General features: G+C 48.5%; 1 protein-coding gene across 5 annotated transcripts in view; it reads right to left on the bottom strand.

The window, feature by feature from the left end:
- Nucleotides 1-551: 551 nt before the first annotated feature.
- Nucleotides 552-21,469, bottom strand: part of znf516 (zinc finger protein 516) — a 47,714-nt gene continuing 26,796 nt past the window's right edge. For 3 of the 5 annotated variants that reach the window (XM_064341597.1, XM_064341612.1, XM_064341604.1), the window contains exons 2-5: nucleotides 18,913-21,011; nucleotides 11,695-13,005; nucleotides 8,710-8,814; nucleotides 3,543-3,865 (exon numbers count right to left, since the gene is read on the bottom strand). In XM_064341597.1, coding sequence (XP_064197667.1) covers nucleotides 3,585-3,865; nucleotides 8,710-8,814; nucleotides 11,695-13,005; nucleotides 18,913-20,743 — 3,528 coding nt within the window. In that variant the 5' untranslated portion in view covers nucleotides 20,744-21,011 and the 3' untranslated portion in view covers nucleotides 3,543-3,584. The other 2 variants (XM_064341588.1, XM_064341621.1) reach the window with 2 other exon arrangements.

Genomic DNA, 21,469 nt, shown 5'->3' with positions numbered 1-21,469 from the left:
CCCATCTCCTTATTGCTATGGCTGTCCAGTTACTGTGAGACTCACCTTATGGCAGCCAAGGTACGGTACACATGCACACGCACACACACTCACACCACATGCATATGCACATGCACACGCACACACACTCACACCACACGCATATGCACATGCACACGCACACACGCTCACACACAGTCACGCCACACACATATGCACATGCACACACAATCACGCCAAATGCATATGCATATGTACTCACACATACCCACTCACACATACTCACGCACACACACATTCACACACACACACACACACACACACACTCATGTACACGCACACACAATTAACATTTTATAAGTGTATATACATGGTCAAGGCACTTCACTGCATGTTCAATTTTTATGTTTGAACTACCATAACAACAGCATTGCGCTTAGGTGTTCAGCCTTGTATTATATAAACCCTGACCTGGTTCTGTTATCTTGTGTTTGCGGTTCTTTCATCAACCACAAATACCTGCAAGCTATGTTGCCGTCAGGTGACAGAAATGATTTCTCTCAGTCAAAAAAGGCTCTTATTCATCTTTTAATGTGGAAATTACATTGCCATTGGAACCACATACAAAACAACTGTTCAGACATGAGAATCAGGAGTATCAGGAGAGGTAGAGAAGTTCTTATTGGTAACAGTTTGTCAGGTGGAAATTGCAGAATGTTATAAAAAAAAAGAAAATGATGGTGTTGCATTTATGCTGATCCATTACGGCATAATTATTACAAAAAAGAAAAAATACAGTTTTAAATACTATTAGCTAGCAAAGAACTAAAATCAAATCAATACAAAATTTCTCTGAAACACGCGCACACTCACAAAAAATCTAAAATATAATAAACCTAGCCAGGTTCTTTGGAATGCCACCTTGCCTACAACTGAACAAACCCTATCTATAGAGGAGACATCAGAGACTAGCTGCTGTTGTACAGCCCCCTTGTATCTGGGAGTTCTGTAAGAAAGACGTGCGCGTATCCTGGTCGAGTACACCGCACACCCATAAACCAGCTCCGTTGGCTGACACTGTCTAAGCACCGCGCCTTTTCTTCTTTCGCTCTTTCTGTTTTTTTTGTCTCAGATACGTTAATTATATGTTATTGATTTATGGATGTAGTCATTTTGTCTCAGATGTGATTATTTGCCGTTGGTTTCAGCCGGGAATGGTTAATGGAATGTTTTAGACAGCATACAAATTCTAATCATGTATATTCAGAAAAATCAATGCTCCATAGAGGTTGGAGCCAAGAGTCAGATGTAAATCTTAAATGTAAAGTGTGCATGCAGAGGTTAATGTATTTCAGTCAGTAAAAAAGGCTAGTCTTTAGTACACTGACTGTCGTGTGTATGTATATATATATATATATATATATATATATATATATATATATATATACATATATATATATATATATATATAATCTTCCATTAATACATAGCAATCAAGTGTAATTTATTCATAGATCTACCTCTTCAAATTGGGTTTCTAAAAATGCACATTTTAATGAACCTCTCACACAAAATGCCCACGTTAGAAATTATATTCAAAGTACTTGGGTATGGAAAAGAAAATGAAATAATGAAAGCTGAAATTTTGTTAGTTAAGCACTCACACCCCTTTCACCTCACCAAACGCAAGCGAAACACAATAAATATTAAAGCAAGATCATATCTTAAGTGCACCGAGGCTTACCAACAACTGTTTGGTATCTGATGCTGTAAAGGGTTTGGTTAGACAGAAAGAGGAGAAGACATCACCCTCTCTCTGTTTCTGCTTAGTCAGCACAAGGCCAGTAAGTCATAACAACAAGCTAGAATAAGTCTATGGTAAATAATGTACTTAATCAATAACAATAGCAAAATTGTTAAATCAGTTCATACCATCCGGTATGTAAATATACACAGTTACAAGTGCATAATTTTCATTTTTTGTACTGTAAGCACACCTGTATGAAAGCATACACATACTGTATCTACACAGTTACCCAAGTGATACAGAAACTATATCATCATTGTACATGTAAAAACTACCGATGTCTCAAAATATATATAAAGATATTTGCATGCTTGGAATTTTTTTCATTTGTTATCATACATTTGTGGAGCTCAAAAGTAGCTCATAACGCTTTTATTAAAAAATAATTTAATTGGTCAGTTCCTCTCTCGCACCGTCTGTCTCAAGGCATGTCGTTTTCCGTAATGCATTAACCCGATGCTGCATGTGCTACCTGATATTACTAGACAACAACAGGTACAAGATAACTGTAAAATAAATACCACTATGGTGGTCTTATCATTGCATATACCACATGGCTTTAAGCACTCACATGTCTCTGAGGTAAACAGTATGTATTTCCCTCATGAAAAAATCTTCATATTCAATTGTATCTGGTAGCACATGAAATCGATAATATAAGGAATATATTATGAAATATATCGCAAAATATGTCGCAAGCATGTCAAAATACATCTGTTATTGCTTCTTCAATATGCTACGAATTATGCAGTTGCAACATATGCATTAAATTACATACACAAAAGCAGCAACAAAAAAAATCTGTTCTATTGTGTGCAGCATTATTAAAATATATTCCTTAAATTTTGGATTTCACATTTTATGATTCAGTGAGAGTTCCCAAGCCAATCAAATGCATGTCAAATAGCAGGGAATTAATTGAGGGAAATACACAAACAGAAAAAGCATCAGTGAATCATGTCCTGAGAAAATGGGAAAGCTATAGTGAGCCAGTCCACATTAATATTTTCTAATAAATCAATGTTTCGTTTTGCAGGGTCGGACCCATTTGCTCCAAATCTTTTTTAGTCACAGCAAAAAAAAAAAAAAAAAAAAAAAAAGGCAAACACACTCTCATTTTAAAACGTCACCAGACCTAAACGAGAGTTTGGTGTCACCCTTCCCTCTGAGAGAACGTGTTCACAGCGATGAGCACATTGTTTTTCAAATTCAAGCAGGTGCTCTTAAAGCAGGAGTTTAATTCGTTTTCTGAAAAAATTAAAAGCAAATTTCGCAAAGTTCCACGTCAGGTGTGAACTGGTCTGATGGCTTTTCAAGTTTGGTAAAATCCTTGGCAAATCAAAGCACAGCGGCCCGAAGCATCACGGCCGTCCGTGTAAACACGTGCCCCGCCCCGGTCTGGGAGGGCTAGTGTTTTTTGGGGTTGCTATCTGAGGTGTTTGGTTTCGTGTCCCGCCTCGCGTGAATATCTGTAATCTAGAAAAAGAGGGGAGGGGGAAAGAAGAGAGAGAGAGAGGGACTAGAAAAATAGCAGAGCAATACCCCAAACTCGGGTCATGTGATCTCTAACCAGTGATCCATTTCACAGTGTCATTGTTCCTCGGACCTTTGACAAAGGTTTCATTTGTCTCACGTCCTCAGGGCAAAAGCAGGTGGAAAATGTGACTCCGGTCATCCCTGGGGCCGGAGACCAGGCCCCGCGTGCGAGCGGCCTGGCTGTGCTCAGTTGGCCTGGCTGTGCTCAGTTGGCCTGGCTGCGCTCAGTTGGCCTGGCTGTGCTCAGTTGGCCTGGCGGTGCTCAGTTGGCCGGGTTCCTTATTTGTCTGGTTGTTACGGTCAGAGCGTCCGCCTCCCGGTCCAGGGCGGTGCTCTCGGGTGGGAGGGGGCAGTCCCGGTCGCCCGGGCGGTCCCGGTCCTCGTGGTGGCGGGCGAGGTCGCTGCCCCCGGGCGGGCGGGCCCTCCCGTCGGGGTACTGGGCGTTGTCGAAGGGGACGCCGTGCACGCACATGACGTGGGTCTTTAGGTTCCCTTTCTGAGAAGCGCTGTATGGGCAGAGCTGGCATCGGAACGGTCTCTCGCCTGCACACCCAGAAAAAAAGAGAGAGAGAAAACTGCAAGGTGAGGCGGAGGAGGGGTGGAGGAGGGTGAAGTGGGGGTGGGGGTGGGGGGAGGGGGTGGAGTTGGGGTTGAGGTGGCAGGTCAGTCAGATCTTTGGCTTTTTTTTTGAAGGGAAAAAGACAGATTAGGTTAGCAGAGGAGGGTGACAGCACATTTGAGACTGACGGAATGGGCGACAGGCCATATGGTGACGGCTGACTGTTTACCCCGAGGGGATGGAGCAGGCTTCACTTTTCTCCCCATTTCTTTTTTCAGCTGTGCTTTTGACAAACAAGAGCGGGAGCTGGCTCTGTTCGGAGACTGTCACTAGGGGAGGGATCCCCTTTGTTTGAGGCTTTTCGCCATCTAGAGGTGAAACTGAGATATTACCACTTCTTTGGGGGAGCTGCTCAGCAAGTGTGTGAGTGAATGTGGGACAAAACCATTTCTAAGATGGTTAAAAATGTTCTCACTGTGAATGTCACTTTCATAACCACTGTGCAAGACTACTTGTTTTACTTGTTTAGCCCAAAATGGGATTTTCTAATTATAATAATAAGTACACCTGCACCAAACTATTAGTTATATGTATTCACCCACATACGAAGGCCTCTATTCAGCTCAACCACAATTTGCTTTCTCCTTTGCCTTGCAGCCACAACTTTACTTCATTTCCTACGCACTTGTGCTTAAAAGAAACACTTGTTTGTATTCATTGCCTCAGAGTTGGGGGCGCTGTTGTTAGACGGAATCGAGGCCAAAGTAATCTCGTCAGAGGAGGCCGAGGTCTTCGTCAAACCGAGAGGAGGGAAGGGGCCTGACAGCGCCTCGGCCCTGCTTCCTGCACACGCCCTTTTCAGTGTTGAACAGGAATACCGTGGGCTCAGCGCACCAGGTTTAATTAGACTGACCTACAATGCCTCTTAATACATCCCATAAATAAGCAACGCACACCTGAACAAAACAAATGAGACTGCCATTTAATTGCACCTCGTTATCGTTTTGAAAAATGGGCGAATTTCCACAAATTAATCACAATTAATCAAGGTAATCTCGAGCAGGCGATAATGTGGCGGGTTGAGCTGTAAGTCTGAGCCCAGCACCTTTATGGCTTTGTGTCCTGTGAGGAAAGTGAAATCTCGCACAGAAACAACACACTAAATTACACTAAAGGTTATTGTCACCGCGTAGCACTACCAACAATAGATTTAATTGGACCTTTCCGCCGCTCCTGTGTTCATCATTCATAACGTCCGATAAATGTAAAAGTATGATTAATTAAGAGAACGGTCCCACCGTAAGTGCAGACCTGGGACTTTCTGAATGCTAGTGCAGATATAATTTATTTTATCTGCACTGGGTTTTTTTTTTTTCCAAAGAAATGTTTTACAGGTTGAGGAAAAAGTCTCTGTTTGGCTTTTGAGTTAGTTTCTCTTTTTTTGTGGCGGGGTGGAGGGGGGGCCGTCTGGTTGTGGGGTCAGGTCACCAGGTGGGCCGATTTTAGTTAGGCACACATTGTCGCACAGAACACAGAGGAGCATGGGGTGGGAACAAACAGAGAACATATGACTGTAACGCTAATAAATATCCCAAAACAGAACTCAGCCAATCAGAACAGTGATATGCCTCTGAGAACTGTACTCGGTAACAAACTTGTGAAAACAACACACAGAAAATCGTAACATAGCAATACGTACCAAAAAATAATTCAGATAATCAGAACACCTGGCCATAGTCATCCAGCCAATCACATTCACGGATGATATTTCAGTCAACACAGAAAAGTGGGCGATCGGGGCACAATGCTTTGAAAATGAGAGTGAGGATGGAACTACTGTACAATTCCTTCTCATTCCTCTAACAGGAAACTTTTTGATATTTACTATGTGCAAATTAATTGTGTGGTCTGAAAATGCGGCTGCTTCTAACAGGGAAAAAATGCTGTGAGATAAATAAAAAAAAAGTCAATTAACAATTATGAAGTTAATGACAAGCCATTTAGTCTGAATGTCACGGCTAATCCATTTCTCATGTCAAGTAGCACCACTTCTGTCAGAATTTAACAATCCACTTCACATTGCGCGAGAGAGCGTCTGTTACGATAGGCGACCTCGGAGCGTGGGGAATACAAAAACAGGCGAGCGTTTAACGACGGTTAATGAGCAACGAGCCGCTTCACTTTCGATAGGCGACAACGTTCTGACCGCAACCGTGCCTGTTCTCTCCGGTCATGCTGCCTCGACATCTCGTATTTCACTTATCGTCACAACTCGCCGGCAGACAAAGCGTGCGGCACACTCAAAACAAGAGGACACAGCAAGGACTCCGTGAATTTTTACTCAACTATTTATTTGACAGGTTACAATGGGCAGATTTCAAAGTAGATTATGAGAGTATTTCTGGGCCAATAACTTCCACATTCTGAAAGGCCTAATTATTTTGTGAGAACCCTTTTTACAAAATAAATCTATAACACATCAGCCAAAAGACTGGATGAACTTTACTATCTTTAAGAAATGCCAGAGGTGGGAATCAGTACTTCGCCTGTGTATTCAAAACCATAAAACGTTTAATTAAACCCACTGGAGTCTGCATTGACTGCCTCGGTCAATCTGAGCTGATATAAAAATCAAGGAGTATGTTTTTTGGCATGAGATGAGCACATCTTTGTCAATATATCTTGGGGTGTTGATGTGTTAGGGAAGTGGACAGGCTCGATATGTTGCAGGTTCAAATCCCTGGTGTGGCACTGCTGTCGCAACTTAGAGCAAGAGAAGAAATCCAAACCACTTCAGTCAATATCCAGCTGTTTAGATGGACACAGTCTGGATTCCATCACCTTGTACTTAATTTATAATTAAATTCCATTCGTCTTTTCAGTAATATTTCAATCCATATTTGTCCTGAACTTAGATTTTACAAATAAAAGCTACTTTATTCTAAACGCACGTGAGAAATCAGCGAAATCTTGTGAAAACTGTGTTGAAAATGTAGCATTTTCATTTTCACGGTTTTTTGGTAAAATCAGAGTTCAGGACAAATATTGACTGAATCCAGGCCGACAGGTAAATGATCAGAAATGGACACCACCCTGAAGAAAAATAAATGATGCACACAATGAGGTAAGAAAAACAAAAAACAGCAAAAGACATATACACAGACAGGAAACTGAAATATCCAAATGAACGGTGATGGAACATACTTGTTTCGGCACCTCGGAGGGAGTGGGGTGAACGTCAGTACCTCGGAGTCCGTTGGACTCAAATAACACTGTGGGGAACAAGGGGGCCGGTTACAAATCTAAGATTTTTCAGTCAGCCAACATTTTTCTGAGACTGTTATAGATCACCATCACCAGTCACCAAAAAAAAAAGATAAATAAAATAAAAAAGAGAGAGAAGGGAGAAGGTCGCCCTTGGACTGAAAGCAGGGATTTAACATGACACACAGAGCTGGAGAGTATGCTAATGGAAGCCGGAGGGCCCTGCCCTTTTTAATTTGGACATTTACGCAGAAGAAAGCCATCACTGCCAACATTAATTACGCGTGTGTGCGCGCGGCGGCGCGCGGAGGCTTGTCCCTGTATTACTTACCATTTGGCCTCTGTCACTTTGCATCACGCCGGCCTCCCCGCGCATCACTCGCACTCCCAGCGCAGAGCTCACCGATAGCGCCGCCGCTAAGCCTAGCGGAGCGCTAAACGTGCTAACGGTGACGGCGGAGAAAAGACGTCTCCCGCGCCGTCGCCGTGACAGCGTAACCGTAACCCGGCCGTAAGGGTTGCCTCCCCCGTGACCGTTGACAAAATTATAAAGAAGACGAGACGGGTCGGGGCGGGGGGCGGTGTGGCGGGCAGCGGGCGCGCGGGGGTGGGGGGGGGGGTGTGTGCTTTGGAACAGAGACGTCGTGTGCAAATGGAGACATATGCTGAAATGGACATTTGATGTTCACGGTGCTGGTGGCAATGCATTTCATTAGCATGCGCAATTACATCTCCCTAATTGACATCTGATTAATAATGTATACGATTTCTCACAGGTCAGCATCACAGGAAAGCGAGTTCAGAAAAACAAACTGGTGCTGTCGGCCAAGGAGAGAGAACACACGACACACACACACACACACACACACAAAAGTACACAAGAGGAGACTCATGCCCTTATGCAACTATACTCCCACACACACACTCTGTTACTCTCTCTCTCACACACACACTCACACACACACAGACAAATATACCAAGATATATCCATCCATAACATTTCACTCTATTTTCAGGTGAGATGCCAGTTATATTGAATTAAACACTTCCATGTCAGTGAATTTGATTTATACCAAAAGATTGAGACATAACATTTTATTTTAAAATGAAAAAAAGATCCACATCAAAAATATGGACATACAGGATGTGTATGTCTTTCTGTGTGGCAGTGTTGGTCTGTTTACATGTATGTATACTGGTCTGTGTATGTGTGTATCTATGCATTTATGTTATTTGTGTGTTTGTGCATAATTCTTGCATTTTTTTTCTCCATATTTTTGCAGGTGCATGTATGTGCAGGTGTGCATGTTTATTCAAATGATCTCTGTGGACGAGTTTGTGTGTGCGTGTGTGTGCAGGTGTGAACATTTCCATATTTGTGTGGACGAGTCTGTATGTGCATGCATGGTCACACACTTTCGGCTCTGTGCACGTGCATACGTGCGGGTGTGTGCGTGTGTGTGTGTTTCTTATGCGTGCGTGTACGGGTGTGCAGGTGTGTGTGTGTCGGTGTGCGTGCCGGTGCGTGTTTCTCGTGCGTGCGTGCGGGTCCTGCGCTGCGTACCTGTGTGGGACCTCATGTGCGTGCGGAGGTGGCTGGGCTGACTGAAGCTCTTCCCGCACTCCCGACAGATGTAGTCTCCCTGCCGCACCAGTGACCTGAGCGCCCCTGCGGTCGGCGGGGAGGGGGAAATGAAAGCGCGGAGTTAAAGGAGCCGGCGCGGCGAGCGGGCGAGCGGGAGGCATCATTAGTATGTCTAATGTGTCAGCGCGCGGGGCTACCTCCGGGGCCCGGACAGCCACTGTCAGGCCGCATCAATGCAGACCGTGACAGCCGGACACGCGCTAGGCCCCGGCGCCGCATAAATTACAGCCAATTAAAACGCGTCACCCGTGATGTTCCCGCTCCAGGACCGGGGGTGTCACATGTCAGGTGTTCCTCTCTTTCTTCTCCTCCTCCTCTCTCTCTCTCTCTCCCTCCCTTTCTCTCTCCCTCCCTCTCTCACTCGCTGGATGCTCTTTGCCAGTCGTCACCCCGGTTTGGCGCTGACATCGCGGCCAATCAGAGTGACACGGGTGTGGCGGGTGGAACAAGAGCCCCTCCCTCCCCTCCCCACACACACACACACACACACACACACATATTTCCCCTCCTTCCCGCCCCCCCACCCCGTTGTTGTACCTTTCCCCTGGGGACAAAACACAGAGTGAAAGGCGTCCCCCCCCCCGCCCCCGTTGTGTCGTCAGGAAGCGCTCTGCGTCTACCTGCCTGCCGGTGCCGTGGTGACCCTGGGACCGGAGCGGCCGGGTCCGGGGACGAGAGGTGGCAGTGACAGAGAGTGTCACTGGCAGCCGCACGCAGCCCCCCCACCCCCCCACTCAACCCCCTCTGGCCTCACTGAAACCCCGCTCCCCGAGCCATTAGCATTCATGGCGACGGAAAATAAATAAATAACCCTAAAATGAAATAAATAAACGCTAACGAAAGGAAGGGCCCGACGACAAGGCAAAAAAACAAACCCCCGTTTTCAGAAAGGTCACGTTATTGCATGTGACTCAAAGGGCTGGAGAGGACCGTGATGCTCTCTCCCTGGACATGTGACGGAGACGCCGTCCATCCACAGAGCATCTCCAGCTTGAAGCGTGTACGGTGGGGGGGGGGGAGGGGGGGGCGCAGAAACGAGGACTTCTTAAATGCCATTTTTAAAAAGCAGCTGGTGGCTTAAGTGCATTTTTTACTTCCCTCGTGACGACGCTTTACATATTTGTGGCGCGGGGCGGAATGCGACCCCTTACCCACCCGGCGCATCAGCGCACTGACGCTGTTCACCGACGCTGTTCGCCGCCGCTGGTCACGCGGGGAGCTGCAGCTGGCTCTGCGCTCTAGTCCGCGATAAAACATCGCTCAACACCTCCATTAACCTTGCAAATCAGAATCCCTCCTACACGTAGGAGCTGGGGGAAGCGGGGGGCTTGGGTAGGGTGAGGGGAGAGATGTGAACTTCCTGTGAAAATGCTCCTCTCCTGAATTATTTACACAGCTGTCAGGATCAAGACGTCCGCCTGCCCGTCAATCCTTTTCTCCCCTGCCCCCGGGGGGCTCTGCAGCCTCGGGGGCCCTGTCTGTGCAGGAGCCGCTGAAAACTCACTTTTTTTGGATGACAGAAGGCATCAATCGCTTTTAATCAGCAAATCCGGAACAGCAAGCCAGGTTTCATCCGAGCAAATTTGATTAATACCAGTCGAAGTCATATAATCTACAACCATTTCCTGTCAGATATTTTTAGCCAAAATTACCTAGTGCCCTCCACTCACTCGCTCACTCATTTGCCCTTAGCTCTGAGCTATGCAAAAAATAAAACTGTTTGCTTTTGGTTTGGCTACTTCTATAATCACCAACATCAACTAGCCTAACTGTACTGCCAAATGGTAGCTGAATCCAGTCAGATAATAACGTCTTGCAGTTCAGTTTTCCTTCTGAAGGACGTATGCAGTATGTACCTGGTATCTATTTTAAGTTTCAAAATATGTCTACATGACACTGAACATCATCTCCTAAGCTGGGTGAAGAGGTTTAGGATATTTACAGGTTTAGGATATCCAGCAAAATTAACAGTGAAACCTCTTCAGAGATTCTGACCATCAATCCATCGCGATTTGATTAATGATCCTTTTAAACGGCACTGACTAATCTTTGTGTCTTTCGATTAGCCTGGCCTGGTGCCGGAAGCACGGGCTGCGTCTCCTGACCGCGCCCAGGCCCGCGCCCGCGAGGCTGCAGAGCATCAGTCCTGCTGGCGTAGCCATGAATCAGCTCAGTCAGCGCTCGCCAGCGCCAGGAGATACGCAACCGCGGTGTCACCTGTCACACAGCCAATCATGAGCAACAGCAGGCAGCTGTCAGGGAATAATAAAGGGAGACAGGCAAACCTGTGCATCTCCCCCGACACCGCATAAATCCTCTCACTTTGGGAGCGAGCTCGCTCGCGGCTGCGGGCCGCGGACGGGCGGCCTCCGCGGGAATCTCGCTACGCATCTTTTCGGCACCGGCGCCGTTCTATCGCGCGTGCTGTACGAACGCGCCGAACGCGCAAACACACCAGGGAAGCGGCGGTTTGTAATTTAGAAAGTGATAAAGCATTTCCACAAAAAAAACAGGAATTTCCAGATGAATCCCCTGGAAAGAAAAATAAAAAACTCACAAATACAAACACACGCGCACACACACACACACACACGCATAAAGGTTTGCTGAAAAATGAGAAGTTGTTGACATGAACACAGCATTAACTGACACACAGCTCGTTTGTACCAGCTAGAATTTGGTGAAATGCTGGAATGCGCAGGCAGCCCCAAAGTGCCTCTGGGTTTGGCAGGGGGCTCTTTCAATCCACATGAACAGAAGGGCACTTCAGACTCAAAATCCTATATAATCCAGCAGCATATGACTTGCAGTATATCCTGCCCAACACATACACACACACACACACACACACACACACATGAATTCAGTACCCTGCGTGAAATCACGGCAGGCAGCGGCCCTTACCCGTGTGATCCAGCAGGGGATTGGTGGAGCCCCAGCGGTGGTAGAGGGTAGCGAGGTCATGGGAGTTGCAGTTCTTCAGGAAGCTGAGGATGTCGGAGGGAGTGTCGGGGGCCTCGCCCGTGGGCTTCTGCTTGGGCTCGGCGTGCTGGGCCCGGGGGGCTGGGACGGGGCTCCAGAGCGACTGGGAGGACCCGTACCCGCTCCCAACGATGCCCTCCGCCGCCCAGGGGTCGGCGGCCGCCTGTCGGGCCGGCGGCGGCGCCTGCGGGCTGCGGGTCTTAGTCCTGCCCTGGGAGAGGTGCGGGGGCAGCTGGGGCAGGGGGGACGCCCGTCCCCTAACGTGCTCCGACAGGCCGTGTTTGCTGGACAGCATGAAGCCCAGGCCCTCCTGGGGCAGCAGGTACCTGTCCCCCGGCTGGCCCCCCGTTTTGGAGCCGGGGGGAGGCCTCTGAGGCACCCCCGCGCTCTTCTCCACCTTGGCGTAGATCTCCCCCCGCGGCCGGCTCTGCAGGGACTCCTCCGCTTTGCGCTTGGGGGCTTTGTGGTTTCTGACGGCCGTCGGGCTGGGGGCGGGGCTGGGGCCGGGGGGCGGTCTTACGGCCGGGGGCGGGGCCCTGGCCTGGGAGGTGCCGGGCTGACTGCAGCCGGTCGCGCCGGCCTTGTCCCGCCTGGCGACGCCGGGCGCTGGCGGGCGTGTGCGGGGGGTCAGGGTGGAGGGGAGGGCGGGGCAGTCCTTCCCCCCCAGTACCGGCGGGGGCCCCGTGCGTCTGGGGAAAGCCAGCCCCTCCTTAGGGGCCTTCAGGCTGGTCCTCACGGCCCACTTGGGCGCCAGGGCGCTGCTGTTGACCTTGTGGGACACGGTCTGGTGCATCCACAGCACCTCGGGGTAGTACGTGACGTACGAGCAGTACGAGCACCGGTGCCTGACCAGCCCGTCCTTCAGCAGCGAGGAGGGCCCGTTTCTCCAGCCTTCTGACTGGACAGACAGATTCAGGGGAGCTGGGCGAGACCCATTTGGGGAGTGGCTCTCGGGCGTTTGGTCGTCTGGCAAGTTCTGATTGGTCCACGGGATCTCCTCGGGGCGGGAGTAGAGGGCAGAATGGCGAATCGGCTGCTGAAGGAGGGCTTTCCTCAGTTTTGAGTAAGTGCTATGGCTCTCTGCGTCGTTTCCTGTCGAATTTGCCACGTGCGCTTTAGTGCCTGGAGCGGAGGTGTTCCGCGCCTCCTCCTGGTGGCTTTGAATGTGTGACGCGAAGAAGGCGGAGTCAGCTGTCGCAAAGTCACAGAGGTTGCAAACGTATGGCTTTTCATCTGCAGGAGACACAAAAACTCAGCTGTCAGGATATCACTCTGGAACATGTATTACACAAGAACAGCCACAGGCCAATTTACCAGGGTGGCAGGGGTAGCATTTGCCACCCCAAATAGGCCAGCTCTAATTTTTGAACAAAAAAGCATGCTTATACATTTGAAATAATTAATTAGCAAAAGGATAGATAAATCTAAATATTGTTGACTTTGTGTTTGTCGTCATAATAAATGGATTTTAATTGGTCAAACTATCTCTAAAGAGTTCTTCTGGAAAAAAACAATTCAACAATTGCAATCAAATTATCATTGGTTCCAGTGCAATGACTAACATTACGTCCACAAAGTTAGGAGGGGGGGTGAATTGTGTCTCCAAAATACAAACAAAAATACATGTTTACTTGTTTAAACTTGATTATTTTGTTTACTTTACCAAACTTTACTTAACCCCCCCCACAAACTACAAACACTATTAATTAAATCATCTCTCTTTTTCTTTGACTTATGTAGAGAATGCATTGTATACATTATGTATTAAATCATCACTGCCACTTTCTTTGACATTAGTAGTGTCTTTTCGGATATGCAAAGATTTCTGCCTGTGTATGTTGTTGTCCAATATCTATTTTCAAACGTGACGATGTGGATGGATATAACTGTTAGCTAGTCTCAGCGGTGAAATTTGAACAACAGCTAGCTAGCTAGCTAGCTAGCAAGGAAAATAGCAATCGGAGTCATCTTACTCCTAGCTACAATGAAGCTAATCAGAAAATGCCAAATAAACACAAAGATGTATCTCAGTTTTGGAAAACAGACCAGAAGAAAAAGGTAACCAAGTTTCCAAAACCGAATAACTGAATATTTTAAAAGCACACCAACCTGAACACCAAACATTAACATCTGCCTTCAATAAGGCAGGTAACTTACTGCACTGCTTTTGTTTGTGACATTGCTTGTCAAAGTTGCAACAGTGGAGCGCTCCGTTTCTAAATTTAACTTAATCAAGAACTACCTGAGGAGCAGTATAAGGCAGGAGAGACAGAATGGACTGGCTATACTTTCTATCGAGAACATCAGACCCCGGGAGCTAATTAGCAGGAGATTGCAAGGCTAGTCAGGTGCCCTTCAAATGAGTGAACAGACAAAGTGATTTTCAAGGGCATTTTCAGTTTATGATGGGCTATTATAAGTTGAGTTCACTATTTCATTTACTTTTTCTAAAAGTGAAAGCACCACATAATTTCCAAGTGTGAAAACTGGAAGTAGGCTGGGTGAGGGTTTATTTAGTAAACACGCCTTTTGTTCTTGAAAATTCCATACTGTGGAAATTGCATCTGTGGATACAGAAATGGGATGTACAGTTCAATTGGGGATTGCCGTTCGCCTGTGATACTTGTTATTCTATCACAATACTTGAATATTGCTCAGCTTGTGGTGCTGTTGAAACAAGTACACTGTTTCATCCATGTGCCGAGCATATTTTTGTTTACTTTGTGATCTACTGGGCCATATTTTGAGTTGTCACATGTCTTATTGCCATACTGCTCAAAACTGGCATTACTGTAAATAGATGCCATTTTGCATTTTTTTACTCACGTCAAAATGTCGCCCCCCTGTTCGCACAGGCTAAAATTGCCTATGGGAACAATTAAAAAAGAACAATAAGAAAGTTACGTTTCTTGTTTTTTCTTTGATTTTAAAATATCATGTAATATTAAGACAAATTAAATTTGAAGAGTATAATGGGATATATCCCAAATAATCCTGAATCCTAAACTATACCCCACATTTTAAGACATTTATGAAACTACAAAAGTGGCTGTTAGTTTAGCACAAGGTGCCAGGATCTGAATAAGGACTCAATTTGTAAAAGAGACCACAAACTGCAACCATGGGCAGGTCCTGTGAGAGCTAAAAATTTGATTTTGTGAAAAAGGTATTGAATGTGTATGCCCACCAGATGGCAGCACAGCATAAAATATGTTGTAAACCAGCATTCTCTTATGTGCAGAGAACGTTAAATAATATGTTATGGGCTTCCAGGAAATGTGTGTGCATGTTTTTAGCTCAAAAACTCATGAATAAGAATTCAAAAAGAATTTTCCATAGTTTCAGCAAGTAGCTTCTTGTGGAAATTCACTTACTACATCATTAAATTTACATACTGAATTATTAAAATGTTAAAATATTATCAAGGCCGTCCTGGCCAAACTGCATAAAATCGAATCTAAATGTGCCTCTCTTGAAGATGATTAAACACCTTGGAGGAATGCAGAATGTACCATGTACAGTAACTAAAATAGCTCAGTGTTTTAGACTGCTTAAAATAATTACTACAGTTTCTCTTTTCATACTATTTTTACAGTCTTCTCTCAATCTGAAGCAGATGTCTTCACAGTGGTTCATGGAAACAGTCAAAATGTTGGGATTCTTAATGATAGGAACACAGCATTAGTACAGTACATAAGTACAGTGTACAATTAACGTTTATGCTACAATTATGTATGAACACTACCAAAAACACTTAATTAGAGATTAAAATAGTAAAAAAAAAATAATAATAACACCAGCTTGAAGGAAACTGAGCTGTTTAACAAGAAACAAAATATGTTGCTGGGGGGGGGCATATGAGAGGCAGCGCAGGGGCGCGCCACACGGTGGCGCCACACGTCGATATCGGCGCGGTCACCGCCGGCGACAGCCGCCGCAGCGCCGCAGGAATGCGCAGCGCTAATCGGCGGGTGGGGGGGACAGGGGGCCTGGGAAAGCCAGGCCGCCAGCTTCCTGCGGCCCCTCCAGGAGCGGGGGCTGTTTACACAACGCGCGCCTCTGCATGCGCGCCGGGCCGGCCCTTCCCCTCCAGCCCCGCCGCCGGAGCAGATGGGACACCACTCCATTCAATTTTTCAATTAGACAAGGAGACGGCCATCTGTTTTTAATTCACGGGCCCATTGTACGGCTGCAGCAGGACTAATGCTGCGGGTGCGCTGGAAGCTATTTCACCGGTTGGCGGGTGGGGAGGGTGGGGGGGGGCGGATGGGGGGTGGGGGGTGGTTATGTTAGATGAGGAGAGGATTCTCTCTCCCGGCGCTAACTGCTATTTCCCATTGAGTTCTCACCTTGGCAACGGGCTAAACACGGAGGAAACTAAAAGCAGACTGCATAAGCGGCCCTTCAGGTTGTCATGTGTCGCGGGTGGATGATTTGAATTTTGCGAAAGCTGACGTCACTGAGACAGAAGGGGCTCCAGTATTGACAGGCCGCAGTGTTGACTGTGTGCAGAGTATTAATGCTTTAGGCGGTGCATTAGGTGCACTGTATAACAGATGCTGGAACTATACAGTGGATACTGTAACTGCAGCCAAATGCCGCTCCAGGCAATTCACCCAGAACATGAGGTTTTGCTGCCAAAGTGATTGATTTATTTTAGATGAATCAGTCAATCAGGCTACCCCTGCTCCTCCCAATGGGACATTCTTGGCAAAGTACTACATATAGAAGTGGATTCAAGAGAAGACATGATGCTGGAGGTACATGACTGATAATTGGATAACTCACTATGTATCACCACGTTTAGCAGCCGGTACAATTAATCCCTTCTCAGCATGGTTGATGGCTGCAGCACAGCCTCGCATATTTAAAAGCGGCTCGCTCAATATGACCTGTGCTTCAGGGTGCGGGCGCTTTCTCCTCATGAGAACTGATCTAAGGTCAGCTTGTCCGTAGCCCTTAAGTCCTGACCCCAATTACAGAGTGTAAAAGTTATTACTGTTCCAGGATCAGCTGCTAAGTGAAAAAAATTTACCTCGGCAACAGAAGAGTTATCTTTTTCTGCCTCTGTGCTTTAGGTTCACTGATTTCTTTTGTTCTGCCTTGCACTCTCAATTCACCCTCGTGGATGAAAGCTTACCCAAATAAGGCAACTGGTCTGGGGGGTGGGGGGGGGGTGTGAGTTCCTGAGACAGGAAGTTCTGAAATAACATTCAAAAGCAGTCTGAAGACAGCTGGTCCTATTTTTGACATTTACACTACTACAAAAGAACACTGAGGTTTATTTAAATTTGTAATTGTAGACTAAGAGGTGATGAAATTAAAACATACGGTCCGTGGTGTATGTATGCCTTGTCAAAGCAAATGTTAGATGTATAAAAACCAAAGCAACAAGATGCCAGTAATCCGACAGTTTAAAATCATTTATAATTTAAGTCAAAAATCTCCTGTTGGCCTCACAGAGACGCATGAATTATTGAAAATCCTTGGCAAGCTTAACTGCAGGGAAGATTGGGAATGGTTAACATGACCAACTTGTCACTGTCTTTTTGACAAGCCTTACTTACATATAGAAGGTACTTACTTTCTTTATGGTTTTTATGGCTTCATCCAGAAACATAAGAACATGTTTCTGGATGAAGCCATAAAAAACAATTTAAAAAACTGCCTTCTATATGTAAGTATATTTAACTGGCTGTATTACTGCTTTGGGAAGAAGTGGGTTCATCTGAACAAGCACGATGTACCTCCAGTTCTCACCACTAGGCGGCTCTGTCTTTCACAAACATGTCAGTTTCAAGGGCCGAAATCAGCCAAAAGCCAATACACGCTGTTATGGAGGTGGAATTACGCATGTTAAAAACCTCTCAGTGTCTCAAAACGGGGCTCGTCGGTGTTAACGATCACGTTCTGTGGTTTTGGCAACTGCGTGAACAGGCACACTCGCCTCTGGGTTAAAAACAAATGGCTACTCCGTGTCTTTCGTGCCGAATGTCAATACGGTTGCTGACTGTCACAGATAATGCAGCTTGGCCCTCTTTATAAACTGATAGCACAGAGTGTTTTTATCCTTCCATTAGAGAGAGAGCTTACATTGTCCGGAGCAGCCTGGGTTGAAAATGCCCACAGCGTGCGCCGTCTTTTGCTATTCTAATCCTATTGCAGGGGACTGCAGAACAAAGGTGCTGTATTTCCTGTTCTTCAATTAAGCTCGGCTTACCGACCTCCTTGCCTCCACCGACGGCATGTTTACGGCCTCCTTAATACACACGTCATATATTTTTAATTCAGTTCTGCGGCTTACAGCGCTGTGGATGTTCGCGGTGGGGGGAAAATACCCCTTGATAATTCACCAACGAAGCCATCCACGTCCACTGCATCGGCGCAGTTCAGGCAGGTATTTTGATATTGCTTGGCGCCGACTAAGCAAAACGCAAATGCTTTAGAGAGGTATGCAAATGTGTCTTAAAAAAAGGTTCAGTGTAGGATGAATAAGTATTCATTTTAGTGTGGCTACTAACTGAGATAAATAATCATTTAAAATACGCTATGCATAAAAAATAACTAAGCAATGTCATTCCACTTAAAATGATCATTGAGAACGTAAAATAAAAAACTGTATGTAGTTATATTTAACTGTAGTTGAATTTCCACATAGATGGCCACCACAAATGAGGATATAACAAGTGGATCATTTACACCACAGGGAAGCTATTCATCTGTTACTACCCCATATAAATGAGTAAAACAAAATATTTTGTGGCAATAATAAGTAGCTTGAATGCAACTGATACATTTCTCTGCAGGGAGAAGGGAAGCCAAAAAAGGCGCTTAATGGGGTGATACAGATGTAGTCAAAAACAAGAGATCGACCCATTTAATATACACTAATTGTAGTCCATTTACTGCACTGGAAAAATGCAATTTGATATGTTTTGAGTGCTACCCATTGCTCATATTTCGCTCTGTCATTAAGAGGTTTCGGCAAAACACTGTGGGGATGTCAAAATGAACTCCAAATAAATGTGTATTTGTCATCATACCGAGTCGCTCTCCTCTATTTAACTTTACATTTCTGTGCAACATTATGTAGTAATGCTGCCTGTATTGTGTGAGCATGGTGTCCCCTCTCTCTCTTACCAGTGGAGGTGAGCTGGCCTCTCTCCCCTGTCCCGTCCTCTCCCTGGGCAGAGGATGGGGGCGAGCCCGGGCTGGCAGATCCGGACTCCGCCTCGCTGACCGAACCCCAGCGGGCCGCGCCCCCGGCCCCGCCCTCGCCGGCGCCCCGCCCTTCCCTGCGGTGCACGCGCAGGTGCAGCGCCATCTGCTGGTGGGAGCGGAAGGTCTTGCCGCACTCGAAGCACTCGGCGGACTTGCTGCGGGAGGAGCGGCGGCCCTGGCGGGACGGGGGGCGGTACTCCGAGTCGCTCAGGCTGTCGGGGCTGACGTCGCCCGAGGAGGAGGCGTGGCCGAGCCTCTCGCCGCCCCGGTGACCGCCGATCTGGGGGGCGTGGCCCGCGCTGCCCCGCCTCTTCCCGCCCGCGCCGTGCGGCTCCGCCTCCCGCCGGCGCTTCTCCTGCCCCACCAGGACGTACTCGCCCCTGTCCCGGTCGTACGCCACGTCGGCGTCCGCCAGCGCCTCGTCCCAGCCCAGGCCCCGCCCGTTCTCCGCCGCCTCCACCACCCTGCCCCGGGTGGCCAGCTGCCAGGCCTGGTAGCTGCACACCGGGTCCAGCTCCGGGATGCGCCTTCCCAGCGTCCTCTGGGCCGAGGGGCCTTTGAGCCCCACGGGCGCGAGGCCCAGATGCTCCATGAAGCGCCTCTTGGCGGCGGGTGCGTCCGAGTCGTCGTCGTTGCCGCCGTGCTTCCCGCGGCCCTGTTGCCTGGCGCCCGGCGCAGGGGGGTGGGTCTGGCTGTGGACCCTTTCGTGGGCCCTCAGGCTCTCCCGGTCGTGGAAGAGGTTCCCGCACCTGGAGCAGAGCTGGTAGAGGCAGGCCACGCCCGCTCCGGGCGCCTCGTCCTGGGCCACGTCGTTGATGGTGGCGGCGTGCTCCGGGTCGGGCCGCTGCCGGGTCGCCCGCCCCCCGGCCCGGGCCCCGTGGGTCTTCATGTGGTTCTTGAGGAACCAGGCCTCGCGGAAGCGGCGTCCGCACACGCGGCAGCCGTGCTCGAAGGTGCCCAGGTGCTTCTTCATGTGCGCCTTCAGGAACCAGGCCTGGGTGAAGAGCTGGCCGCACACCTCGCAGGGGAACTCGCCCTCGGCGCCTTCGCCCTCGCCTTCCCCCTCGACCTCGCCCTCGCCCTCCCCGCCCTCGTCCGGCCCGACCTCGCCCTCGGCCGCCGAGCCGTCCACGGTGATGTGGGCCTTCTCCACGTGGCTGAGGAGCTGGTCCTCCCTCTGGGTCTCGTAGCCGCACAGGCGGCAGCGGTACGGCCGTCGGCAGGCCTGCGCGTGCTGCTCCAGCTCCGCCCGGCTCCCCATGCTCCTCCCGCAGGCGGAGCAGCGGAACGCCGACGCGCCGGCCTCGCCCTTCCCCCTCTTGACGCTCCTCATCAGGGTCTTGGCCCGGTCCTCCCTGGCCCCGCCCCCTCCGGCCGCCCCGTTGCAGGCGGACGCGCTCTTGGTGGGGCTGGTGCAGCCGCCGTCCAGCCCCTCCCCCACCTGCCCCTCCCCCAGCTCGGCGAGCCCCGCCTCCACCTCCTCCTCCTCGTCCTTGTAGCCGTGGCTCAGGGTGGCGATCTTGTGGCTGCGGATGTGAACCTTGAGGTTGCCCTTCTGGGAGGCCCTGTGGTGGCAGTAGGGGCACTTGTAGGGCCGCGCGCCCGTGTGCTTGCGCATGTGCTGCGAGAGCGAGCTCTGGAACGGGAAGCCCTTGCCGCAGATCCCGCAGCTGTAGCTGGGCGACTTCTCCTCCTCGCCGTCGCTGCGGCCCGCCTTGCTCCCGTCCTCGGACCCCTCCTGGCGCTCCATCGGAGCCGCGCCGTCCGCCGGGGTCTCCGTGACGACGCTTCCACCACCACGCAAAAGGGCCACGGGGCCTCTCCTCTGTTCAGCGGTGCATGGTCCGCGGATTCCTCCTCTGTTTAATTCGGCTAAACGATGTCAAACAGTTACAACATGAATCGTGCTGATTTTGACTGAATAACGCCAGGCTTTCTCCGACGCTCTGTTATGGCTCTCAGTTAGGGGGCGCTCTGGAGTTCCTGTCCAATATCACCTGAAATGTCACTCCTCAGACCTGTGGGAATAAAATGGGAGAGGGAAAAAAAGCATTAGCGACGTGGACGCTCGCGGTGTGCAGAGACAACACTACCTGTATCTGTATCTGTCTAACCCAGAGAAGCATCTGCACCTGAGTCTGCATGTGGAACGGGGCAGAGCGCTGAGCAACGTTACAGAGGGGCGGGGGGTGTTGAACAGTAAGTAGAATGATGCAGATGAACTGTCCACGGGAGGGGAGGGGGGGCTGTTATCTGTTTGTCTTGCACTGTGAACGCATCTGTCAGTGTGTTGGGAAACGCATTAAAAAAGCGGTTTTATTGCACGCAACAAATTACCGCTGTTTCGGGTTCCGTTTACAGCTTTAAAAATTTTTTCCCTCTCCTCTTCCGAACATCACTGGTTAACTGTGAAGAAAAGACCTCTGCGTACAATGCCTTAACTGTGCATTTCTGCATATGGTATTTAGGCTCAGAT

Source organism: Anguilla rostrata, chromosome 1 (genome assembly GCF_018555375.3).
Source record: "Anguilla rostrata isolate EN2019 chromosome 1, ASM1855537v3, whole genome shotgun sequence".
NCBI classification, from domain to species: domain Eukaryota; kingdom Metazoa; phylum Chordata; class Actinopteri; order Anguilliformes; family Anguillidae; genus Anguilla; species Anguilla rostrata.
The sequence above is the reverse complement of the archived record's forward strand: the minus strand, read 5'-3'. Positions and strand labels throughout refer to the sequence as shown.